The 20,341-nt window shown below is 46.6% G+C and overlaps 1 protein-coding gene across 1 annotated transcript; it reads left to right on the top strand.

The window, feature by feature from the left end:
* Positions 1-2,020: 2,020 nt before the first annotated feature.
* LOC106581466 (extracellular calcium-sensing receptor) lies at positions 2,021-8,185 on the top strand. Its single transcript, XM_045704232.2, has 13 exons — positions 2,021-2,054; positions 2,957-3,015; positions 3,228-3,460; positions 3,570-3,861; positions 4,101-4,343; positions 4,505-4,579; positions 4,925-5,240; positions 5,323-5,495; positions 5,651-5,881; positions 6,570-6,693; positions 6,788-6,981; positions 7,099-7,377; positions 7,498-8,185. Exons 1-13 carry the CDS (start codon positions 2,021-2,023, stop codon positions 7,924-7,926), a joined length of 2,682 nt encoding a protein of 893 aa, XP_045560188.2. The 3' UTR covers positions 7,927-8,185.
* The last annotated feature ends 12,156 nt before the right edge of the window (positions 8,186-20,341 follow it).

Genomic DNA, 20,341 nt, shown 5'->3' with positions numbered 1-20,341 from the left:
GCCTGTGTAGAAGGAGGGAAGTCTTTTACCTCCTCAAGCGCTGTGGTAAGGCTCTCTCTCAGCTCCCGGAAAGAGATCTTCAGCTGGGACCTGCACTGGTTGATCTGGTCCTGTAGAAGCTCTGTGTCTGGGCTGGAGGTGGTGTAGCTGAGGGGCTGCTCCTTTAGCTCAGTAACCCATACCTCTAACTCTAACAGAGAGAGCCTGTATCTCAGCAGGCTGATGGTGGTCTTGACTCTGGTGGTTGTAGGCAGGTAGGGGGGAGGATAGACCTGTTGTGTGGGTGTAGGTCTGGGCCTGGGCTCGTGCTGTTGGGGTGCCTGAGGAGAGAGCTCGGGGGGCTGTCCTTGTCTTTTTTGGATACTGCTATTTCCTTAGGGTTTGGAAGTCCTGCACAAAAGAGCTGAGTGCAGCGTCACTGCCCTGGACCATGACAGTGCCGTTCTGGTACATGTTTACCATCAGAAACATGTTTTCCTGGTCCTTCTCGCTGTCCTCAAAAATGTGGTTTTGCCTTCCCTTGTAGATGCCTTTCTTTGTCGTATAGCTGAAATGCCTGGTTACAGCTGTATGCCAGGCAGTAGTGTGGTCTGTGTAAAGTAACAGGTTTGTAACAGTCCTGTTGTGTTAGCAGTCGGCAAAGAAAGTATCCGGGTTCTCCCTCAGAATTCTGTGTTTAAAATTGATTTTTCCCTTCTCTGTGTCACGTTCAGTCTCTGGTTGAAAAAACAACTACTAAATATGATCCCCAATTAGAGACAACGACGACCAGCTGCCTCTAATTGGAGATTATCCCCCAAAAAACAACATAGAAAAACAGAAACTAGAACCACACAACATAGAAAATATAAACTAGACAAAACCCCCTGTCACGCCCTGACCTACTCTACCATAGAAAATAAAAGCTTTCTATGTTCAGGACGTGACAGTGCCCCCCCCCCCAAAGGTGCAGACTCCGAATGCAAAACCTGAAACAACAACAACAAAAAGGGAGGGTTAGGGTGGGTGTCTAATGTCGGTGGCGGTTCTGGTGTAGGACGAAGAACATTCTCATCCCACGGATCCTCCTGCATCGGAGGCGGTTCTGGTGCGGAACGAAGAACCCTCTTATCCTGGTTATCTGCCAGCATTGGAGGCGGCTCCGGTTCGAGGCTTAGCCCCCGCTGTGCCAGCTGATCCCTCCGCTTTTGTGTCACCGGACCGTGGATCATCGCCGGAGGCTCTGAACTGGTAACCCCCGCTGGAGACTCTGGAATGCAGACCGCCGCTGGAGACTCTGGACTGCAGACCGCCGCTGGAGACTGGACTGTTGACCGCCGCTGGAGACTCTGGACTGCAGACCACCGCTGGAGACTCCGGACTGCTGATCGTCGCTGGAGACTATGGACTGCCGATCGTCTCAGGAGGCTCCAGACTGGGGGACGTCGCTGGAGGCTCCGGACTGGGGGACGTCGCTGGAGGCTCCGGACTGGGGGATGTCGCTGGAGGCTCCGGACTGGGGGACGTCGCTGGAGGTTCCTTTCCTGTCCAAGATTTCCTCCCATGTCCAACTTGTCTTCCCCGTAAACGCACGCTGCTTGGTCTTTTTGTGGTGGGAGATTCTGTCACGTTCGTCGTTCAAGGAAGACCAAGGCGCAGCTTGTGTATCGTTCCTTATTTTATTTAAACTGTGAAACTATGCAAGACATACAAATAAACTACTAAACAAAATAGCAAACCGTGACGAAGGGGAGCAACATACACTACCTCAAAATAATCTCCCACAAACCCAGGCGGAAAAAACAACTACTAAATATGATCCCCAATTAGAGACAACGATGACCTCTAATTGGAGATCATCCCAAAAAAAACAACATGGAAAATATAAACTAGACAAAACCCCCTGTCACACCATGACCTACTCTACCATAAAAAATATCAGCTTTCTATGGTCAGGACTTGACACTCTGATTTGATTTCTGCTGGAAATTCAAAAAAAGGGGGGGAAAGACTCTCAGTCTCTGCTGCTGCTGGTGTTGCTATGGTTACCACCAGTAAACAGTTGGAGTTAGATGGTAAGCTAGCTAACAGATTTGAATTTGGCTAGCTAGCACGATTAAGATTGGTCTCTCTGTCAGTCTTTTCCTCCTGTGTTGATCTTCAGTTGTTCAATTTAATAACTTATATATTTATTGCTAATTTTGTCATGTTAATCTCACTCTTAACAACCAGAAAGTTATAAAAAGTCAGGAGTTGTTCTTCTGCATGACTTCTCTCTCTCCCTCTCTCTTTCGCTGTCTCTCCCTCGCTGTCTCTCTCTCGCTCTCCCTGTCTCTCTCTCTCTGTCTCTCTCTCTCTCTCTCTCTCTATCCATCTCTCTCTTCTCTATCTCTCTCTATTCATCTCTCTCTCCTCTCCTCTCCTCTCCTCTCCCTCTCTCTCTCTCTCTCTCTCTCTCTCTCTCTGTCTCTCTCTGTCTCTCTCTATTAATCTCTCTCTCCTCTCCCTCTCTCTCTCTCTCTCTCTCTCTCTGTCTCTCTCTCGCTCTCTCTCGCTATCTCTGTCTCTGTCTCTCACGCTCTCTCTGTCTCTCTCTGACTTTCTCTCTCACTCTCTACCCATCTCCCTAATCCATTTAGCCACAATTAATAAAATAATTTATAGTACAGTATGATGTAATATCTGTCTGAATGGGTCCATCAGATGTTGTTGAAGAACAAATACTGTATCTCCTGTACGACACATTACCTTCAATAACATCACCCTCACAGGCTTTCTCAGCAATTACCCCCAATTACCTGCTCCCCAAGTTATCCTCCAATAACAAGTCCCAATTAACCCCCTCCTGCCCCTTCCTCCCTACAAGCACCCCCTGGTGGCTGTGTGCTTGTTTTTTAGCCGGGGGCTCATTTCTCCCTATATCAGCAGCTCCCCTTCTCTCCTCTTCCTCTCCCTCTTTCACTCTCACACTCTGCAGGAGATGCCAGACTGACAGACACTCATCCTCTCAACTCTGTCTGTCTGTCTGTCTGCCAGGTAGGGCAGAGGTAGAACAAGGTTTTGTGTGTCAATCGCTGTTTTTTCACATCTGCTTACAGGTGGCTGTGGTGTATGGTGTATATCTTCACTGATGGCACTTTTTATTCATGTCATTCTGTCTACAGATTGTTCTATCTGGAAGGTCTTGGTTTGGTCTCTCTCCAACAGGTGACGGAACTCTCCCAGTCTTCGGCCTTGTCTCTCTCCAGGTGATGAGCCTGTGTGGCTGGCTTTGGCTGCTCTACTGTCTCCATGTCCCTGGGTGTGTCTGGGGTCTGGATGGAGGTGGAGAGGGGGCTTGTCGGCTGGTAGCTAAGCCCGTCTCCGGCAGTGTTTATCGGGCAGGAGATGTGGTCATTGGGGGCCTGTTCCCCATCCATGTGGAAGCCCCTCCGCCAGAGCAGGAGTTCAGGAGCATTAAGGGAAATTCTACCTATACAATGTACGCAGCTTGTGTGATAACAGCTTTTTGTCATTGTGTTTTCACTTGAAGGTAATGTGTATTCAGTTACCTCCTATCTCTCCATTTCTTCCTTTCTTCCATCTGTCAGTTTCTACCAGCGTGCTTACCGCTGGCTCCAGACTATGATCTTTGCTGTGGAGGAGATTAACCGTGACCCAGCCCTCCTGCCTAACCTCACCCTGGGGTTCCTGGCTTCTGACACATGCCTGTCAGAGGGCACCACCCTGGGGGCAGCCCTAGCCATGGTGACCGGCAAGGAGGCCTCCGTGGTGGGCACAGAGTGTGGCACAACCCCCGAGGTTCCTGTCATCATCGGGGATGCCCGCTCCTCAGCTTCCATCGTGATTGCACAGACCCTCGGGCCGTTTGATTTACCCATGGTGAGGCAGGGGTTGGATTACAGGCTGGGATGAGATGATGAATCTTTTCACATTACATTTAATTCTCTATCCAGATTTCCCTCTCTAACGTTTACTTTCCTTCTCCCTCTGCTCTCTGCCTCTTACAAATTATAATTATCCTTGACTCTCGCTCTTTCTCTCTCTCTCTGTCTTTCTCACGCTCTCTCTCTCTGTCTCTCTCTCTGTCTCTCTCTCTCTCTCTCTCTCTTCTCTCCCAGGTGAGTTACTTTGCCACCTGTGCGTGTTTGAGTGACACCTTGAGGTACCCCTCATTCTTCCGTACGGTGCCCAGCGATGCCTTCCAGGCTCGGGGCATGGCCAAGCTGCTGCGTCAGATGGGCTGGGTGTGGGTGGGACTGTTGTCAGGGGATGGTGACTATGGCAAGTTTGGGGTTCAGCTGCTTCTCCAAGAGCTCCAGGGATCTGGGGTGTGTGTCGCTTACTCTGAGGTCCTCCCCAAGGTACGACCTCACTCTGATGATCTGACAGTATACTCTCTCTTTTGCTCCATCTTTCTCTCTCTCTTTCACTCTGACTCCCCCTCTCTTCTAATCTAACAGAAACACTCTCTCTGATTTTCTCTGACTCTCTACCCTTTCTCGCACTGATATTCATCCCCAAGGTACCATCTAACAGACAGATCAGGCACATCGTGGACACCATCAAAGGATCTACTGCCAGAGTGGTGGTGGCATTTGTTGGATTCACGGGTCATTCAGGGGTGAGCAGTTACTGGTCAGAGTATTGTTAACGATTTGTCCTTGTGTCTTACCATGTCTTAATGCTCTTTATAGACGTAATCATTGGGGCATCTGCGTAGCCTAGTGGGTAGAGCGTTGGATTAGTAACCGGAAGGTTGCAAGTTCAAATCCCTGAGCTGACAAGGGACAAATCTGTCGTTCTAACCCCTAACCCTTAGGCTGTCGTTGAAAATACGATTTTGTTCTTAACTGACTTGCCTAGTTAAATAAAGGTCAAAAAAAAATGTCCAAATGCATTTCAGCTTGACTATCTTGATCTTTTTAACGGTTTCATTCTCCAGGCCCTGATGGAAGAGGTTGTCCGTCAGAACATTACAGATAAGCAGTGGATTGCCTCAGAGGCCTGGGTCACCTACTCTACTATCGCCGCCCCGAAAAACCTACCTTCTCTTGCCGGGACCATCGGTTTTGCCCTGAAGAAAGCTGACATTCCTGGCCTGGGGCCTTTCCTAACACGCCTCCATCCAGACGGGGACTACCAGAAGTCCGACCCATTCCTGAGGGAATTGTGGGAGGAGATGTTTGGGTGTTCTCTGGGGGTTGACCTCAGCGTGACCCAGTCGTCCAGGCGACAGTGTACTGGGTCAGAGGTCATACGTGAGGGAGAATTTACACCTACATTTCAGTTTTATGTCCAGATTCCCAATGTTATCTCAGTTAAATATTGTGTCAATTCTAGGTGAGGGGGAGAGCCAGTATGCTGACGTGTCTCAGCTGAGAGCCAGCTATAATGTGTACAAGGCTGTGTACGCCATCGCCTATGCCATACAGGATATGGTGGCCTGTAGACCAGGGGACAGAGTCTTTAATGGTGGACAGTGCCCTGATATCAGGAAGCTTCAGCCCAGCCAGGTGAGAACAACATGTTGATCTGTTTTCAAGTTAACAACACTAATGTTTCCAGTCAGGATACAGTGAAAACACTTTGAACGGTTTGAGTTCTAAAGAACCAAAGCCACAACTGGTTCTAACTCTTCATCCTGTTCCAATGCCCTTTTCTCTTTGAGATTGTTCATTATCTGAGGGGAGTGAACTTCAGTACTCCTGTGGGGGAATCTTTCCACTTCGACATGAATGGAGATCCGCCTGCCTCTTATGACATCATCAACTGGCATGTGACCCCCGAGGGGACGGCAGAGTTTGTCCAGGTCGGACATTTTCTGTCCTCTGAGGGATCGGACGACCAGTTTCACATGGACATGGATAAAGTGGTGTGGGGTGGGGGCAGCGGAGAGGAGGTGAGAACTGTTCAGTTTAGTTTCACTGAGGCAGAGAGGAGAGTGTGTGTGTGTGTGTGTGTGTGTGTGTGTGTGTGTGTGTGTGTGTGTGTGTGTGTGTGTGTGTGTGTGTGTGTGTGTGTGTGTGTGTGTGTGTGTGAGTGTGTGAGTGTGTGAGTGTGTGAGTGTGTGAGTGAGTGAGTGTGTGTGAGAAATGTATTGAGTTTTTCACCCTGAGGCAGACATACAGGAAAGAGAAAGACATAAAGAAGACCAAATTAATAACAGGGAATGTTATCTCAGACAGAAACCTCTGTCATCGACATCTTTTATGAAAAAAATAAATGTAATTTAACCTTTATTTAATGAGGCAAGTCAGTTAAGAACAAATGTTATTTACGATGACGGACAACCCCGGCATGATGCAGGGCCAATTGTGCACCGCCCTATGGGACTCTGAATCACTGCCGAATGTGATACAGCCTGGATTCAAACCAGGGACAGTAGTACCACCTCTTGCACTGATATGCAGTGCCTTAGAACGCTGAGCCACTCAGGGGGAACATGATACTGAAATTGAGATATTTGTTTTTTCATATTCCTGACATAGTCCCCAGAGGGGCCCAGCGAGCCTGTCTGTCTGTGTAATAATGATGATAATAGCAATGATGATGATAATGATGACTTTGTCCTCTCCCTCCTCTGGTAGGTCCTTGTGTCTGTATGCAGTGCTGACTGTCCCCCTGGTACCAGGCATGCAGTACAGAAGGGGAAGCCTGTGTGCTGCTTTGACTGTCTGTCCTGTGCTGAGGGAGAGATCAGCAACACAACAGGTAGTCTATCTAGGGTTCTGATTCCAATTCATATTTTTCCTCACTCCTGACTGGTCCTGATTAGGACCCCTCATTCTTCTTCCATCTCTATCAGGGTCAGTTGAGTGTATTAGGTGTCCAGAGCGGTTCTGGTCCAACCCTGATCGTACAGCCTGCATCCCCCAGCTGGTGGACTTCCTCTCCTATTGCGACACCATGGGTGTCATCCTGTCTGTCATTTCAGTTTCCGGGGCAACACTCACAGCCGGTGCCCTGGCCACCTTCCTCTACCACCGTCACACGGCCCTGGTGAGTTGAATCATATGATCATATATAGAGGTACTGGACAGAGATGAGATTGTGTCATATAAGGATGTGATTATTGACATCACTATGTCTAAATTTTCTTTCTCTGTCTCGTTCCAGGTTAAAGCCAATAACTCTGAGCTCAGCTTCCTGCTCCTGCTGTCACTCAAGATCTGCTTCCTGTGTGCGCTGGTTTTCATTGGCCAGCCGAAGCCATGGACGTGCATGCTGAGACACACCCTGTTTGGTATAAGCTTTGTGTTCTGCATCTCCTGTCTGCTCAGCAGGACTGTGGTGGTGCTGGTGGCCTTCAGGGCCACTCTGCCTGGAGAGAACCTGATGAGATACTTCAGCCCCACCCAGCAGAGGATGGGTATCTCACTCTGCACACTCATCCAGGTGAACATCTAGTTTTTACTATATTCTATTGGAATGTAATTGTTTCCTTCATAGACCATATTATTTGTTATTATGGTAACTGTGCTTGCGTTTTGCTTCCACCTCCGTTCCCTTCCACAGGTGCTGATCTGTGTACTGTGGCTGGCCCTAGCTCCACCCCGACCTGCTGAGAGGGGGGACAGAGAGGGTCGTGGGCCGAGGGTGGTCCTGGAGTGTGAGGTGGGCTCTGTGGTCGGTTTCTCTCTGGTGCTGGGCTACATCGGCCTTCTGGCCTCCCTCTGTCTCCTCTTAGCCTTCCTGGCCAGGAAACTCCCAGACAACTTCAACGAGGCCAAGTTCATCACCTTCAGCATGCTGATCTTCTGTGCCGTGTGGATCTCCTTCATCCCTGCCTACGTCAGCTCTCCTGGGAAGTACACAGTAGCTGTAGAGATCTTTGCCATCCTGGCATCCAGCTTTGGGCTGCTGTTCTGTCTGTTTGCTCCAAAGTGTTACATCATCCTTCTGAGACCAGAGCGAAACACCAAGAAACACATGATGTCCAAATAGAAACCACCAAGAAACACATGATGTCCAATTAGAAACCACCAAGAATCACATGATGTCCAATTAGAAACCACCAAGAAACACATGATGTCCAATTAGAAACCACCAAGAAACACATGATGTCTAATTAGAAACCACCAAGAAACACATGATGTCCAATTAGAAACCACCAAGAAACACATGATGTCCAATTAGAAACCACCAAGAAACACATGATGTCCAATTAGAAACCACCAAGAAACACATGATGTCCAAATAGAAACCACCAAGAAACACATTATGTCCAATTAGAAACCACCAAGAAACACATGATGTCCAATTAGAATCCACCAAGAAACACATGATGTCCAATTAGAAACCACCAAGAAACACATGATGTCCAATTAGAAACCACCAGAAATACATGATGTCCAATTAAAAACCACAAGAAACACATGATGTCCAAATAGAATCCATCAAGAAACACATGATGTCCAATTAGAAACCACCAAGAAACACATGATGTCTAATTAGAAACCACCAAGAAACACATGATGTCCAATTAGAAACCACCAAGAAACATGATGTCCAATTAGAAACCACCAAGAAACACATGATGTCCAATTAGAAACCACCAAGAAACACATGATGTCCAATTAGAATCCACCAAGAAACACATGATGTCCCATTAGAAACCATCAAGAAACACATGATGGACAAATATTAACTTAAACATGCTCCTATCGTGATTTAGGGTTCGTTGATATTCATTTCAACAGGACAATGTCCATTCTGTTTGAAACATTCATTTCCTGCTATACCTTCACTATATTACTTTGTTAATATTAGTATGTGTTCTTATAATGTGTCATAATGAAACACGTCTATATGAACAATACCAATAAAGATTACGTAGTGTCTACTCATGCTGGAAGAGTTAGTATTGAGTCTGTCTGACAGAACTTACAGACCCCCTACATGATTCCTTCGTCACCCAGTCAGTGTGTGCGTGTGTGTGCGTGCGTGTGTGTGTGTTTCTCATCATACACTAAAATGAAAACAGGAAAATTCCACTTTCTGCTTACCCACTGTGGGTTTCTCTCATCTCTCCATCACTCTCCTCTCTCTCCATTTCTCCTTCCTCTCCCCCTCCCCATCTTTCCCGCCTCTCCCCATCTCTCCCTCCACTCCCCATCTCTCCCCTCTCTCCCCATCTCTCCCTCCTCCATCCATCCTTTCATCCTCTCTCCATCTCTCCCTGCCTTTCAACCACAGAGTCCCCCAGAGACACTATCACTCCCCTTGTCCCTCTACCTCGGTAAACATTCACACCACATTCTACATCAGGTAGAAAGCACTACCTGGTAGCACCACCGCAATGGGTAGAGTTACTACCTGGTAGCACCACCACAACAGGAAGAGTTACTACCTAGTAGCACCACCACAACGGGTAGCGTTACTACCCGGTAGCACCACCACAACGGGTAGAGATACTACCCGGTAGCACCACCACAACGGGTAGAGATACTACCCGGTAGCACCACCACAACGGGTAGAGTTACTACCTGGTAGCACCACCACAACGGGTAGAGTTACTACCTGGAAGGACCACCACAATGGGCAGAGTTACTACCTGGTAGCACCACCACAACGGGTAGAGTTACTATGCAGTAGCACCACGACAACAGGTAGAGTTACTACCTGGTAGCACCACCAGAACGAGTAGAGTTACTACGCAGTAGCACCACCACAATGGGTAGAGTTACTACGCAGTAGCACCACCACAACGGGTATAGTTACGTCGCAGGCGCACCACCACAACGGGTAGAGTTACTACCTGGTTACTCCACCGCAAAGGGGAGAGTTACTACCTGGTAGCACCACCACAACGGGTATTGTTACTATGCAGTAGCACCACCACAACAGGTAGAGTTACTACGCAGTAGCACAACCTCGAAGTGTAGCGTTACTACCTGGTAGCACCACCACAATGGGAAGAGTTACTACGCAGTAGCACCACCATAACGGGTAGAGTTACTACGCAGTAGCACCACCACAACGGGTAGAGTTACTACGCAGTAGCACCACCACAACGGGTAGAGATACTACGCAGTAGCACCACCACAACGGGTAGAGTTACTACACAGTAGCACCACCACAATGGGAAGAGTTACTACGCAGTAGCACCACCACAACGGGTAGAGATACTACGCAGTAGCACCACCACAATGGGTAGAGTTACTACCTGGTAGCACCACCACAACGGGTAGAGTTACTACCTGGTAGCACCACAACAACAGGTAGAGTTACTACGTGTTTCACGCCGGTTTTGTTGGAATAAACACAAAGTTCCTTACCTCTGCTCTCTGCGCCTGACTCCTACCACCACTCCTAGCAACTACTGACACCACCACAACGGGTAGAGTTACTACCTGGTAGCACCACCACAATGGGTAGAGTTACAAGCTGGTAGCACCACCACAATGGGTAGAGTTACAACGCAGTAGCACCACCAGGTAGTTACTTCACAGTAGCACCACCCACCACCACAACAGGTAGAGTTACTACCTGGTAGCACCACCACAACGGGTAGAGTTACTACCTGGTAGCACCACCACAACGGGTAGAGTTACTACCTGGTAGCACCACCACAACGGGTAGAGTTACTACGCAGTAGCACGACCACAATGGGTAGAGTTACTACCTGGTAGCACCACCACAACTGGTAGAGTTACTACGTGGAAGAATCACCACAATGGGTAGATTTACTACGCAGTAGCACCACCACAACTGGTAGAGTTACTACGCAGTAGCACCACCTCAATGGGTAGAGTTACTACGCAGTAGCATCACCACAACGGGTAGAGTTACTACGCAGTAGCATCACCACAATGGGTAGAGTTACTACCTGGTAGCACCACCACAACGGGTAGAGTTACTACGCAGTAGCACCACCACAATGGGTAGAGTTACTACCTGGTCGCACCACCACAATTGGTAGAGTTACTACGCAGTAGCACCACCTCAATGGGTAGAGTTACTATGCAGTAGCATCACCACAACGGGTAGAGTTACTACGCAGTAGCATCACCTCAATGGGTAGAGTTACTACGCAGTAGCCCCACCACAACGGGTAGAGTTGCTACGCAGTAGCCCCACAACAATGGGTAGAGTTGCTACGCAGTAGTACCACCACAACGGGTAGAGTAACTACGCAGTAGCACCACCACAACGGGTAGAGTTACTACCTGGTAGCACCACCACAACGGGTAGAGTTTCTACCTGGTAGCACCACCACAACGGGTAGAGTTACTACCTGGTAGCACCACAACAACAGGTAGAGTTACTACGTGTTAGCATCACCACAACAGGTAGAGTTATTACAAAGTAGCACCACCACAATGGGTAGAGTTACTATGTAGTAGCACCACCACAACGAGTAGAGTTACTATGTAGTAGCACCACCACAACGAGTAGAGTTACTATGTAGTAGCACCACCACAACGAGTAGAGTTACTATGTAGTAGCACCACCACAATGAGTAGAGTTACTATGTAGTAGCACCACCACAATGAGTAGAGTTACTACGTGGTAGCACAACCGGAAAGGATAGCGTTACTACCTGGCAGCACCACCACAACGGGTAGAGTTACTACGCAATAGCACCACCACAACGGGTAGAGTTACCAGCTGGTTACACCACCGCAATGGGTAGAGTTACTACCTGGTAGCACCACCACAACGGGTAGAGTTACTACCTGGTAGCACCACCACAACGGGTAGAGTTACTACGCAGTAGCACCCCCACAACGGGTAGAGTTACTTCGCAGTAGCACCACCACAATGGGTAGAGTTACTACCTGGTAGCACCACCACAATAGGTAGAGTTACTACCTGGTAGCACCACCTCAATGGGTAGAGTTACTGCCTGGTAGCATCACCACAACGGGTAGAGTTACTACGCAGTAGCACCACCACAACGGGTAGACTTACTACGCAGTAGCACCACCACGACGGGTATAGTTACTGCCACAGTCAAGTAAGCTATCAGGGCCTCAGTAGCAGCATTCTTGGTCCAGTAAGCTATCAGGGCCTCAGTAGAAGCATTCTGGGTCCAGTAAGCTATCAGGGCCTCAGTAGCAGCATTCTGGGTCCAGTAAGCTATCAGGGCCTCAGTAGAAGCATTCTGGGTCCAGTAAGCTATCAGGGCCTCAGTAGCAACATTCTGGGTCCAGTAAGCTATCAGGGCCTCAGTAGAAGCATTCTGGGTCCAGTAAGCTATCAGGGCCTCAGTAGAAGCATTCTGGGTCCAGTAAGCTATCAGGGCCTCAGGTCATTGTCAAGGAAGTCTCTCTATGCCACCAGAAGAGCATCAGTGACCCAATTAGAGACAATCAGAGGCCCAATTAGAAGCCCCACCAGAGGCCCCATTAGAGGGACAATTAGAGGTCCCATCAGAGGCACAATTAGAGGCCACATTAGAGGACAAATTAGAGTCCCCATCAGAGGCACAATTAGAGGCCCAATTAGAGGATCCATTAGAGGCCCCATCAGAGATCCCCTTTGGAGGCCATGGTATCACTATCAGTCCTTCAGGGGGAACAGTAGAAACTGAGCCCTGGTGAATGGTCTTATTGTCTTTCACCTGGGTGAACAGGTGAAAGACAGGATTTAAAGGGACCTGTGAAGAGATTACCACGTGGTAGAGGAAGGAGGAACACTTCAAATCAAATCATATCAAATCAAATTTTATTGGTCACATACACATGGTTAGCAGATGTTAAAGCGTGTGCAGCGAAACGCTTGTGCTTCTCCAGTAGTTCCGACAATTCTCCAACAACTACCTAATACACACAAATCTAAAGGGGTGAATGAGAATATGTACATATAAATATATGGATGAGTGATGGCCAAGCGGCATAGGCAAGGTGCAATAGATGGTATAAAATACAGTATACACATATGATATGAGTAATGTAAGTTAAGTAAGCATTATTAAATGCCATTATTTAAAGTGGCTAGTGATACCGTTATTAAAGTGGCCAGTGCTTGGGTCTTAATGTGGGCAGCAGCCTCTCTGCGTTACTGATTGCCGTTTAGCAGTCTGATGGCCTTGAGATAGAAGCTGTTTTTCAGTCTCTCGGTCCCAACTTTGAAGCACCTGTACTGACCTCGCCTTCTGGATGGTAGCGGTGTGAACAGACAGTGGTTTGAGTGGTTGTTGTCCTTGATGATCTTTTTGGCCTTCCTGTGACATCGGGTGCTGTAGGTGTCATGGAGGGCAGGTAGTTTGCCCCCGGTGATGTGTTGTGCAGAATGCACTACCCTCTGGAGAGACTTGCGGTTGAGGGCGATGCAGTTGCCGTACCAGGCTGTGATACAGCCCGACAGGATGGTCTCGATTATGCATCTGTAAAAGTTTGTCAGGGTTTTGGGTGACAAGCCAAATTTCTTCAGCCTTCTGAGGTTTAAAACCTGTTGGGGATAGGGGGCAGTATTTGCACGGCCAGATAAAAAACGTACCCGATTTAATCTGGTTACTACTCCTACCCAGTAACTAGAATATGCATATAATTAGTAGATTTGGATAGAAAACACTCTAAAGTTTCTAAAACTGTTTGAATGGTGTCTGTGAGTATAACAGAACTCATATGGCAGGCAAAAACCTGAGAAGATTCCATGCAGGAAGTGGAAATCTGATTTGTGGAATCACCTTCAACACTTTGCCTATGAAACACACCGTGAGTTAGGATTCATTTAGCACTTCCTAAGGCTTCCACTAGATGTCAACAGTCTTTACAAAGTGGTTTGAGTCTTCTATGGTAGAAACTGACCGAAAGACAGGCTTGGGAAGTTGGTCACAGGGGGAGGGCCATTACTACTATGACGCGGGCGTTCCATGGGAACCCTTTTGTTCCGAAACGTTTAGTAAGACAATGCAATCGTCCGCCTTGTATATTATTGAAGCTCTGGTTGAAAAATTCCCTAAAGATTTATGTTATACAACGTTTGACATGTTTGAACGAATGTAAATATATATTTTTTGCTCTTCGTGGCGACAAGTCCCACGCGCTACAGTACATTATGAGTAGCCTTCGGAACACGCTAACAAGAAGGAGCTATTGGGACATAAATTATTAACTTTTTCGAACAAAACTACATTTGTTGTGGACCTGGGAAATCCTAGAAGTGCCTTCTGATGAAGATAATCAAAGGTAAGGGAATATTTACGATAGTATTTTTGATTTTAGATGGTTCCAAGATGGTGCTAATATGTATCGCCTAGCCTATTTTTCTGAACATACCACGTCGTTTATTGCAAAGTGTGATTTCCCAGTAAAGTTATTTTTAAATCTGGCAATGCGGTTGCATTCACGAGATGTTAATCTATAATCCTTTGAATGACAATATTACATTTTAACAATGTTTTCGAATAGTAATTTTGTAAATTGTAGCGCTGATAAACCGGAAGCATTTGAGGGAAAATATTTTCTGAACGTCACGCGCCGATGTAAAATGCTGTTTTTATATATAAATATGAACTTTATCGAACAAAAAATGCATGTTTTGTGTAACATGATGTCCTAGGAGTGTCATCTGATGAAGATTGTGAAAGGTTAGTGCTGCATTTAGCTGTGTTTTGGGTATTTGTGATGCATGCTAGTTGCTTTGAAAATGGCAGTGTGATTTTAACCTCTATGGGCTAGGTGGGACGCTTGCATCCCACCTACTCAGTGTAATCCCAGTGTAATCCCGTGGCGCGTTATTCAAATACCTCAAAAATGCAAAAACTTCAATTTTTCAAACATATGACTATTTTACACCATTTTAAAGACAAGACTCTCGTTAAGAGGCGCTGTTGAGCCTTCTTCACCACACTGTCTGTGTGGGTGGACCATTTCAGTTTGTCTGTGATGTGTACGCCGAGGAACTAAAAACTTTCCACCTTCTTCACTGCTGTCCCTTCGATGTGGATAGGGGGGTGCTCCCTCTGCTGTTTCCTGAAGTCCACGATCATCTCCTTTGTTTTGTTGACATCAGAAAGTCCAGGACCCAGTTGCACAGGGTTGGTAGAGACCCAGGGCTTCCAGCCTGATGATGATCTTGTAGGGTACTATGGTGTTTAAAGCTGAGCTGTAGTCAATGAACAGCATTATTACATAGGTATTCCTCTTGTCCAGATGGGATAGGGCAGCGTGCAGTGTGATGGCGATTGCATCGTCTGTGGACCTGTTGGGGCGGTACGCAAACTGAAGTGGGTCTAGGGTGGCTGATAAGGTGGAGGTGATATGATCCTTGACTAGTCTCTCAAAGCACTTCGTGATAACAAAGTGAGTGCTACGGGGCGGAAGTCATTTAGTTCAGTTATCTTTGCCTTCTTGGGTACATGAACAATGGTGGCCATCTTGAAGCATGTAGGGACAGCAGACTGGGAAAGGGAGAGATTGAATATGTCCGTAAACCAGCCAGCTGGTCTGGGCATGCACTGAGGATGCGGCTAGGGATGCCGTCTGGGCCAGCAGCCTTGCGAGGGTTAACACGTTTAAATATTTTACTCATGTCGTCCAAGGAGAAGGTGGGGGGGGCGCAGTCGTTGTTAGTGGGCCGCGACAATGGCACTGTATTATCCTCAAAGCGGGCAAAGAAGGTGTTTAGTTTGTCTGGAAGTGTGACGTCGGTGTCCGTGATTTCTTGTAGACCCTGCCACATACGTTTCGTGTCTGAGCTGTTGAATTTATGAGCCGTTGAATTACACTACAGTACAGACCTCAGAATGCCTGGCTGGTACACCCCTCAGAATGTATACTGTATTACAGGCTTGGCTGGAAGACCACTCAGAATGTTTACTGTATTAAAGGCCTGGCTGGTAATACAGGGACACTACATTACAGAACTCCTCTATAAGGACACTACAGTACAGACCTGCTCTACAAGGACACTACAGTACAGACCTACTCTACAAGGACATTACAGTACATACCTCCTATTTAGGGACACTACAGTAAAGACTTCCTCTACAATGACACAACAGTACAAACCACCACTACAATGACACAAGAGAACAGGCCTCCGCATAAAGGACACTACAGTACAGTATTCACCTCCTCTACAAGGACACTACAGCACAGACCTCTACAAGGACACAACAGTACATACCTCCTCTTTAGGGACACTACAGTACAGACCTCCTGTACAAGGACACTCCAGTACAGACCTCCTCTGCAATGACACTACAGTACAAACCTCATCTACAACGACACTAGAGTACAGACCTCCTCTACAACGACACTAGAGTACAGACCTCCTCTACAAGGACACTGCAGTACAGACCTCCTCTATATGGACAAAACATTACAGACGTCTGCTATAAATACAATACAGACCAGACATCCTCTGTAAGGACACTACAATACAGACCTCCTCTATAAGGACACTACAGTACAGACCTCCTCTACAAGGACACTACAGTACAGACCTCCTCTATAAGGACACTACAGTACAGACCCCCTCTATAAGGACACTACAGTACAGTACAGACCTCCTCTACAACGACACCAGTAAAGACCTCCTCAACAAGGACACTGTTGTATAGACCTCCTCTACAAGGACACTGAATTACAGACCTCCTCTATAAGGACACTGCAGTACATACCTCCTCTACAAGGACAAAAAAATTACAGGCCTTCTCTATAAGGACACTACAGTAGAGACCTGCTCTACAAGGAAACTACAGTACAGACCTACTCTACAAGGACACTACAGTACAGACCTACTCTATAAGGACAAAACAGAACAGACCTCTTCTGCAAGGGCACTACTGTACAAACCTTCTCCACAAGGACACTACAGTACAGACCTCCTCTACTACGACCCTACATTATAGACCTTCTCAGTAAGGACACTCTAGTACAGACCTCCTGTACAAGGACACTCCAGAACAGACCTGCTCTGCAAGGACACTACGGTACAGACCTGCTCTACAAGGACACAACAGTACAGACCTGCTCTACAAAGACACTACAGTACAGACCTCCTCTACAAGGACACTACAGTACAGACCTCCTCTACAAGTACACTCCAGTACAAACCTCTTCTATAGGGACACTACAGTACAGACCTCCTGTATAACGTCACTCAAGTACAAACCTCCTCTACAAAGGACTGTTCTACAAGGACATTACAGAACAGACCTCCTCCATCGGGGCACTTCATTACAGACCTCTTGTATAAGACACTACAATGCAGACCTCCTCTAAAGGACACAATATTACAGATTTCCTCTATAAGAACACTAAAGTACAGACCTGCTCTACAAGGACGCTACAGTACAGACCTCTTCTATACTGACACTACATACAGACCTCCTGTACAAGGACCATATAGTACAGACCTCCTCTATAGCGACACTACAGTACAGACCTCCTGTACAAGGACCATACAGTACAGACCTCCTCTGCAAGGACAATTCATTACAGACCTCCTCTACAAGAACACTTCAGTACAGACCTCCTGTATAAGGACACTGCAGTACAGACCTCCTCTACAAGAACACTTCAGTACAGACCTCCTCTATAGTGACACTTCAGTACAGACCTCCTGTATAAGGAAACTACAGTACTGTACAGACCTCCTCCATAGGGACGCTACAATACAGACCTCCTCTATAAGACACTATATTACAGACCTCCTCTATAAGGACACTACATTACAGACTTCCTCTATAAGACCACTAATACAGACCTCCTCTATAAGACACTACCGTACAGACCTCCTCTATAGGGACACTACATTACAGACCTCCTCTATAAGACAGTACATTACAGACCTCCTCTATAAGGACACTACATTAAAGACCTCCTCTATAGGGACACTACAGTAAAGACCTCCTCTACAGGGACACTACAGTAAAGACCTCCTCTACAGGGACACTACAGTAAAGACCTCCTCTACAGGGACACTACAGTAAAGACCTCCTCCATCGGGACACTACATTTCAGACCTCCTCTGTAAGGACACTACCGTACAGACCTCCTCTATAAGACAGTACATTACAGACCTCCTCTATAAGGACACTACATTAAAGACCTCCTCTATAGGGACACTACAGTAAAGACCTCCTCTACAGGGACACTACAGTAAAGACCTCCTCCATCGGGACACTACATTTCAGACCTCCTCTGTAAGGACACTACAGTACTGTACAGACCTCCTCTGTAAGGACACTACAGTACAGACCTCCTCTATAGGGACATTACATTACAGACATCTGCTATAAGGACACTGCAGTACAGACCTCCTCTATGAGACACTACAGTAGAATGTGTTTGTGGGTCAGTATCCTTACAAATAGGAACATTTGCATACTGTATAACACAGATATAGGTACAAATAAAGTAAACTCTCTCTTTAAATGTTAGGGGTGGACCTCATTGGACCCTTCATGAAATCCAGGAATGGCAACAGCTGGTGTCTACCGGAGACCAATCACTTTACCAAATGGGTGGAGGCAATACCCATTAAGGTCAGTAAAGGAAGAGTACGTGCTTAACTCTAAATTCCCTTCTGTAAGCAACCTGTTAAAAAGGTTGCTTGGAACCAAAAATTGATTTTTGATATGTATGATCACCATCAAGGACGAGACTGGCGAAGCCACCTCCAGGGCAGTGATGGACATCTTCAACACCCACGGTTCTCCTGAGGTCATCTTGAGTAACCGAGGTCATGAACGCTGGAACAAGGTACAGATGTTACAGGTTATATTCTGTCACCTATGGTTTGTTTTATTTATTTTTTACAATAGTTTTTGTTTTTCCATGCTACATAATCAGACATATTTCAATATCTTACATTTTCAATAGATATGACTTTCCTACCCCCTCCTCCAGACCCCCAAGACTGTATGGGCAAGTCCACTGACGGGTATCAGGAACGGTGGGAGAACAACCTGAAGGTAATTCTCTTTGCCCGCAACAGCAGCATCCAGGCCTCTATCGAGTACGGACGGGAGCCGCAGCTGTTGACTGAGGTAAACAATGCAATTATATATACAATTATTGCATATACTGTAGTATTTCAAATGTGTGATTGACTTAGTGTTGTTGTTTGTCTATTGCTATTTTTGTATAATGTACTTTCAGATCACTGAAACCACACCCAATGTGGTGGAAGTTGTTGATCCAGATCAAAATGCCTTCGAGGACCACCTTCAGGCACGGACTGAGAAGGATGTGGAGGTTTTTGACCAGGTAAACATTATTGTACGCTGTTAATTTATTTTCTGGCCCTCCAAGAGATATTTAAGAAATATATTTGTAAGATGAAATATAATTACATTTCTGACTGTCATCAATCAAGGTGAGACTGAACATGGACAGGGCGCAGGAGAAACAGAAGGAGAGTTACTGAAGGAGAATCAAGAAGGGGACCAAGTGTTTCGACATCCGGGCAAATTACTTGGTTTAGAAGAAGGACGAACGGAAGGCGAGATCTGGGTAACCTCGCAGCTCTTTCACTGCTAGCTGTGGTCACCTGTTAAGGTGAATATAAAAAATCTCAGATAATAACTATTTGCATTTGCACACAAGATAACCGGAAGCTAGTTTCAGATTCTCTGTCTTCCTCGGGTCTTCTTATACCCTGACTACACCGCTTGCGTCGCATGTGCGAACGTTGCAAAATAAATGTAGGAATATATGTTATTCAAATATTGCAACCACACTGCTTGCGCGCGCCAACGAGCGTCTGTGTTGCCAAGGGCTAAAATAGAAGTCATTCCTATTTCTGACGCAGATCGCACTGCAAGTCCTGCCTCTCCCATCTCCTCATTGGTTTATAGAAGCAGGTACCCACGTGCCATCTCCTCATTGGTTATACCCAGGTGGGTGATTGTAAGACGAACTGTTTTGCCAGTAGTCGTGGTAATACTATGAAAGTGTAGATGTCAATCACCATATAAATTCAAAGGAGGAGAGATGATTAGAAATGATTCGGTTGACCGTTTTTTGTATGGATTAATTGTCGGAGTAGAGGACCTTGTGCATTTCAGGTAAAATAACAAGTCAATGTTTATATCCCAGGACAAATTAGCTAGCAACAGCAAGCTAGCTAAATAGGACAAATTAGCTAGCAAGTGCAAGCTAACTAGCTAAATTGCCATACATATTTAATGCTTTTCGACCTGTCCCCAAATTAATGTCATTGGTTCAGAATTTGTTTTGATATTTAAACCTGCGTGTCATGATTGCGTTTGGTGAAGGGGGACAAAATAAATGTATGCATGATAGCGCACGATGGCGCACGCGCACATTCGGTTTGGGTTCCGTGTTAGGGTCAACTGGAGAAGCTAACAATCTTCTTCAGTTGGAGCAGTTGGACAGTCGACCACTGAAAGCCCTGACGCCCTACACTTCAGTGAAGCCTAATAGACAAAATATGTTAA

Source organism: Salmo salar, chromosome 20 (genome assembly GCF_965601325.2).
Source record: "Salmo salar chromosome 20, fSalSal1, whole genome shotgun sequence".
In the NCBI taxonomy this organism is placed as follows: domain Eukaryota; kingdom Metazoa; phylum Chordata; class Actinopteri; order Salmoniformes; family Salmonidae; genus Salmo; species Salmo salar.
Note: the sequence above shows the minus strand (reverse complement) of the source record. Positions and strands in the feature narration are given on the sequence as shown.

Bases quoted from the DNA above. Each gene is read 5' to 3' on its own strand.
- LOC106581466 (XM_045704232.2), top strand. From the start codon at position 2,021: ATGGTTACCACCAGTAAACAGTTGGAGTTAGATG. The intron at 3,016-3,227 runs GTAGGGCAGAGG...GTCTCTCTCCAG, and splicing joins TCTGTCTGTCTGTCTGCCAG to GTGATGAGCCTGTGTGGCTG. The intron at 6,694-6,787 runs GTAGTCTATCTA...CATCTCTATCAG, and splicing joins AGAGATCAGCAACACAACAG to GGTCAGTTGAGTGTATTAGG.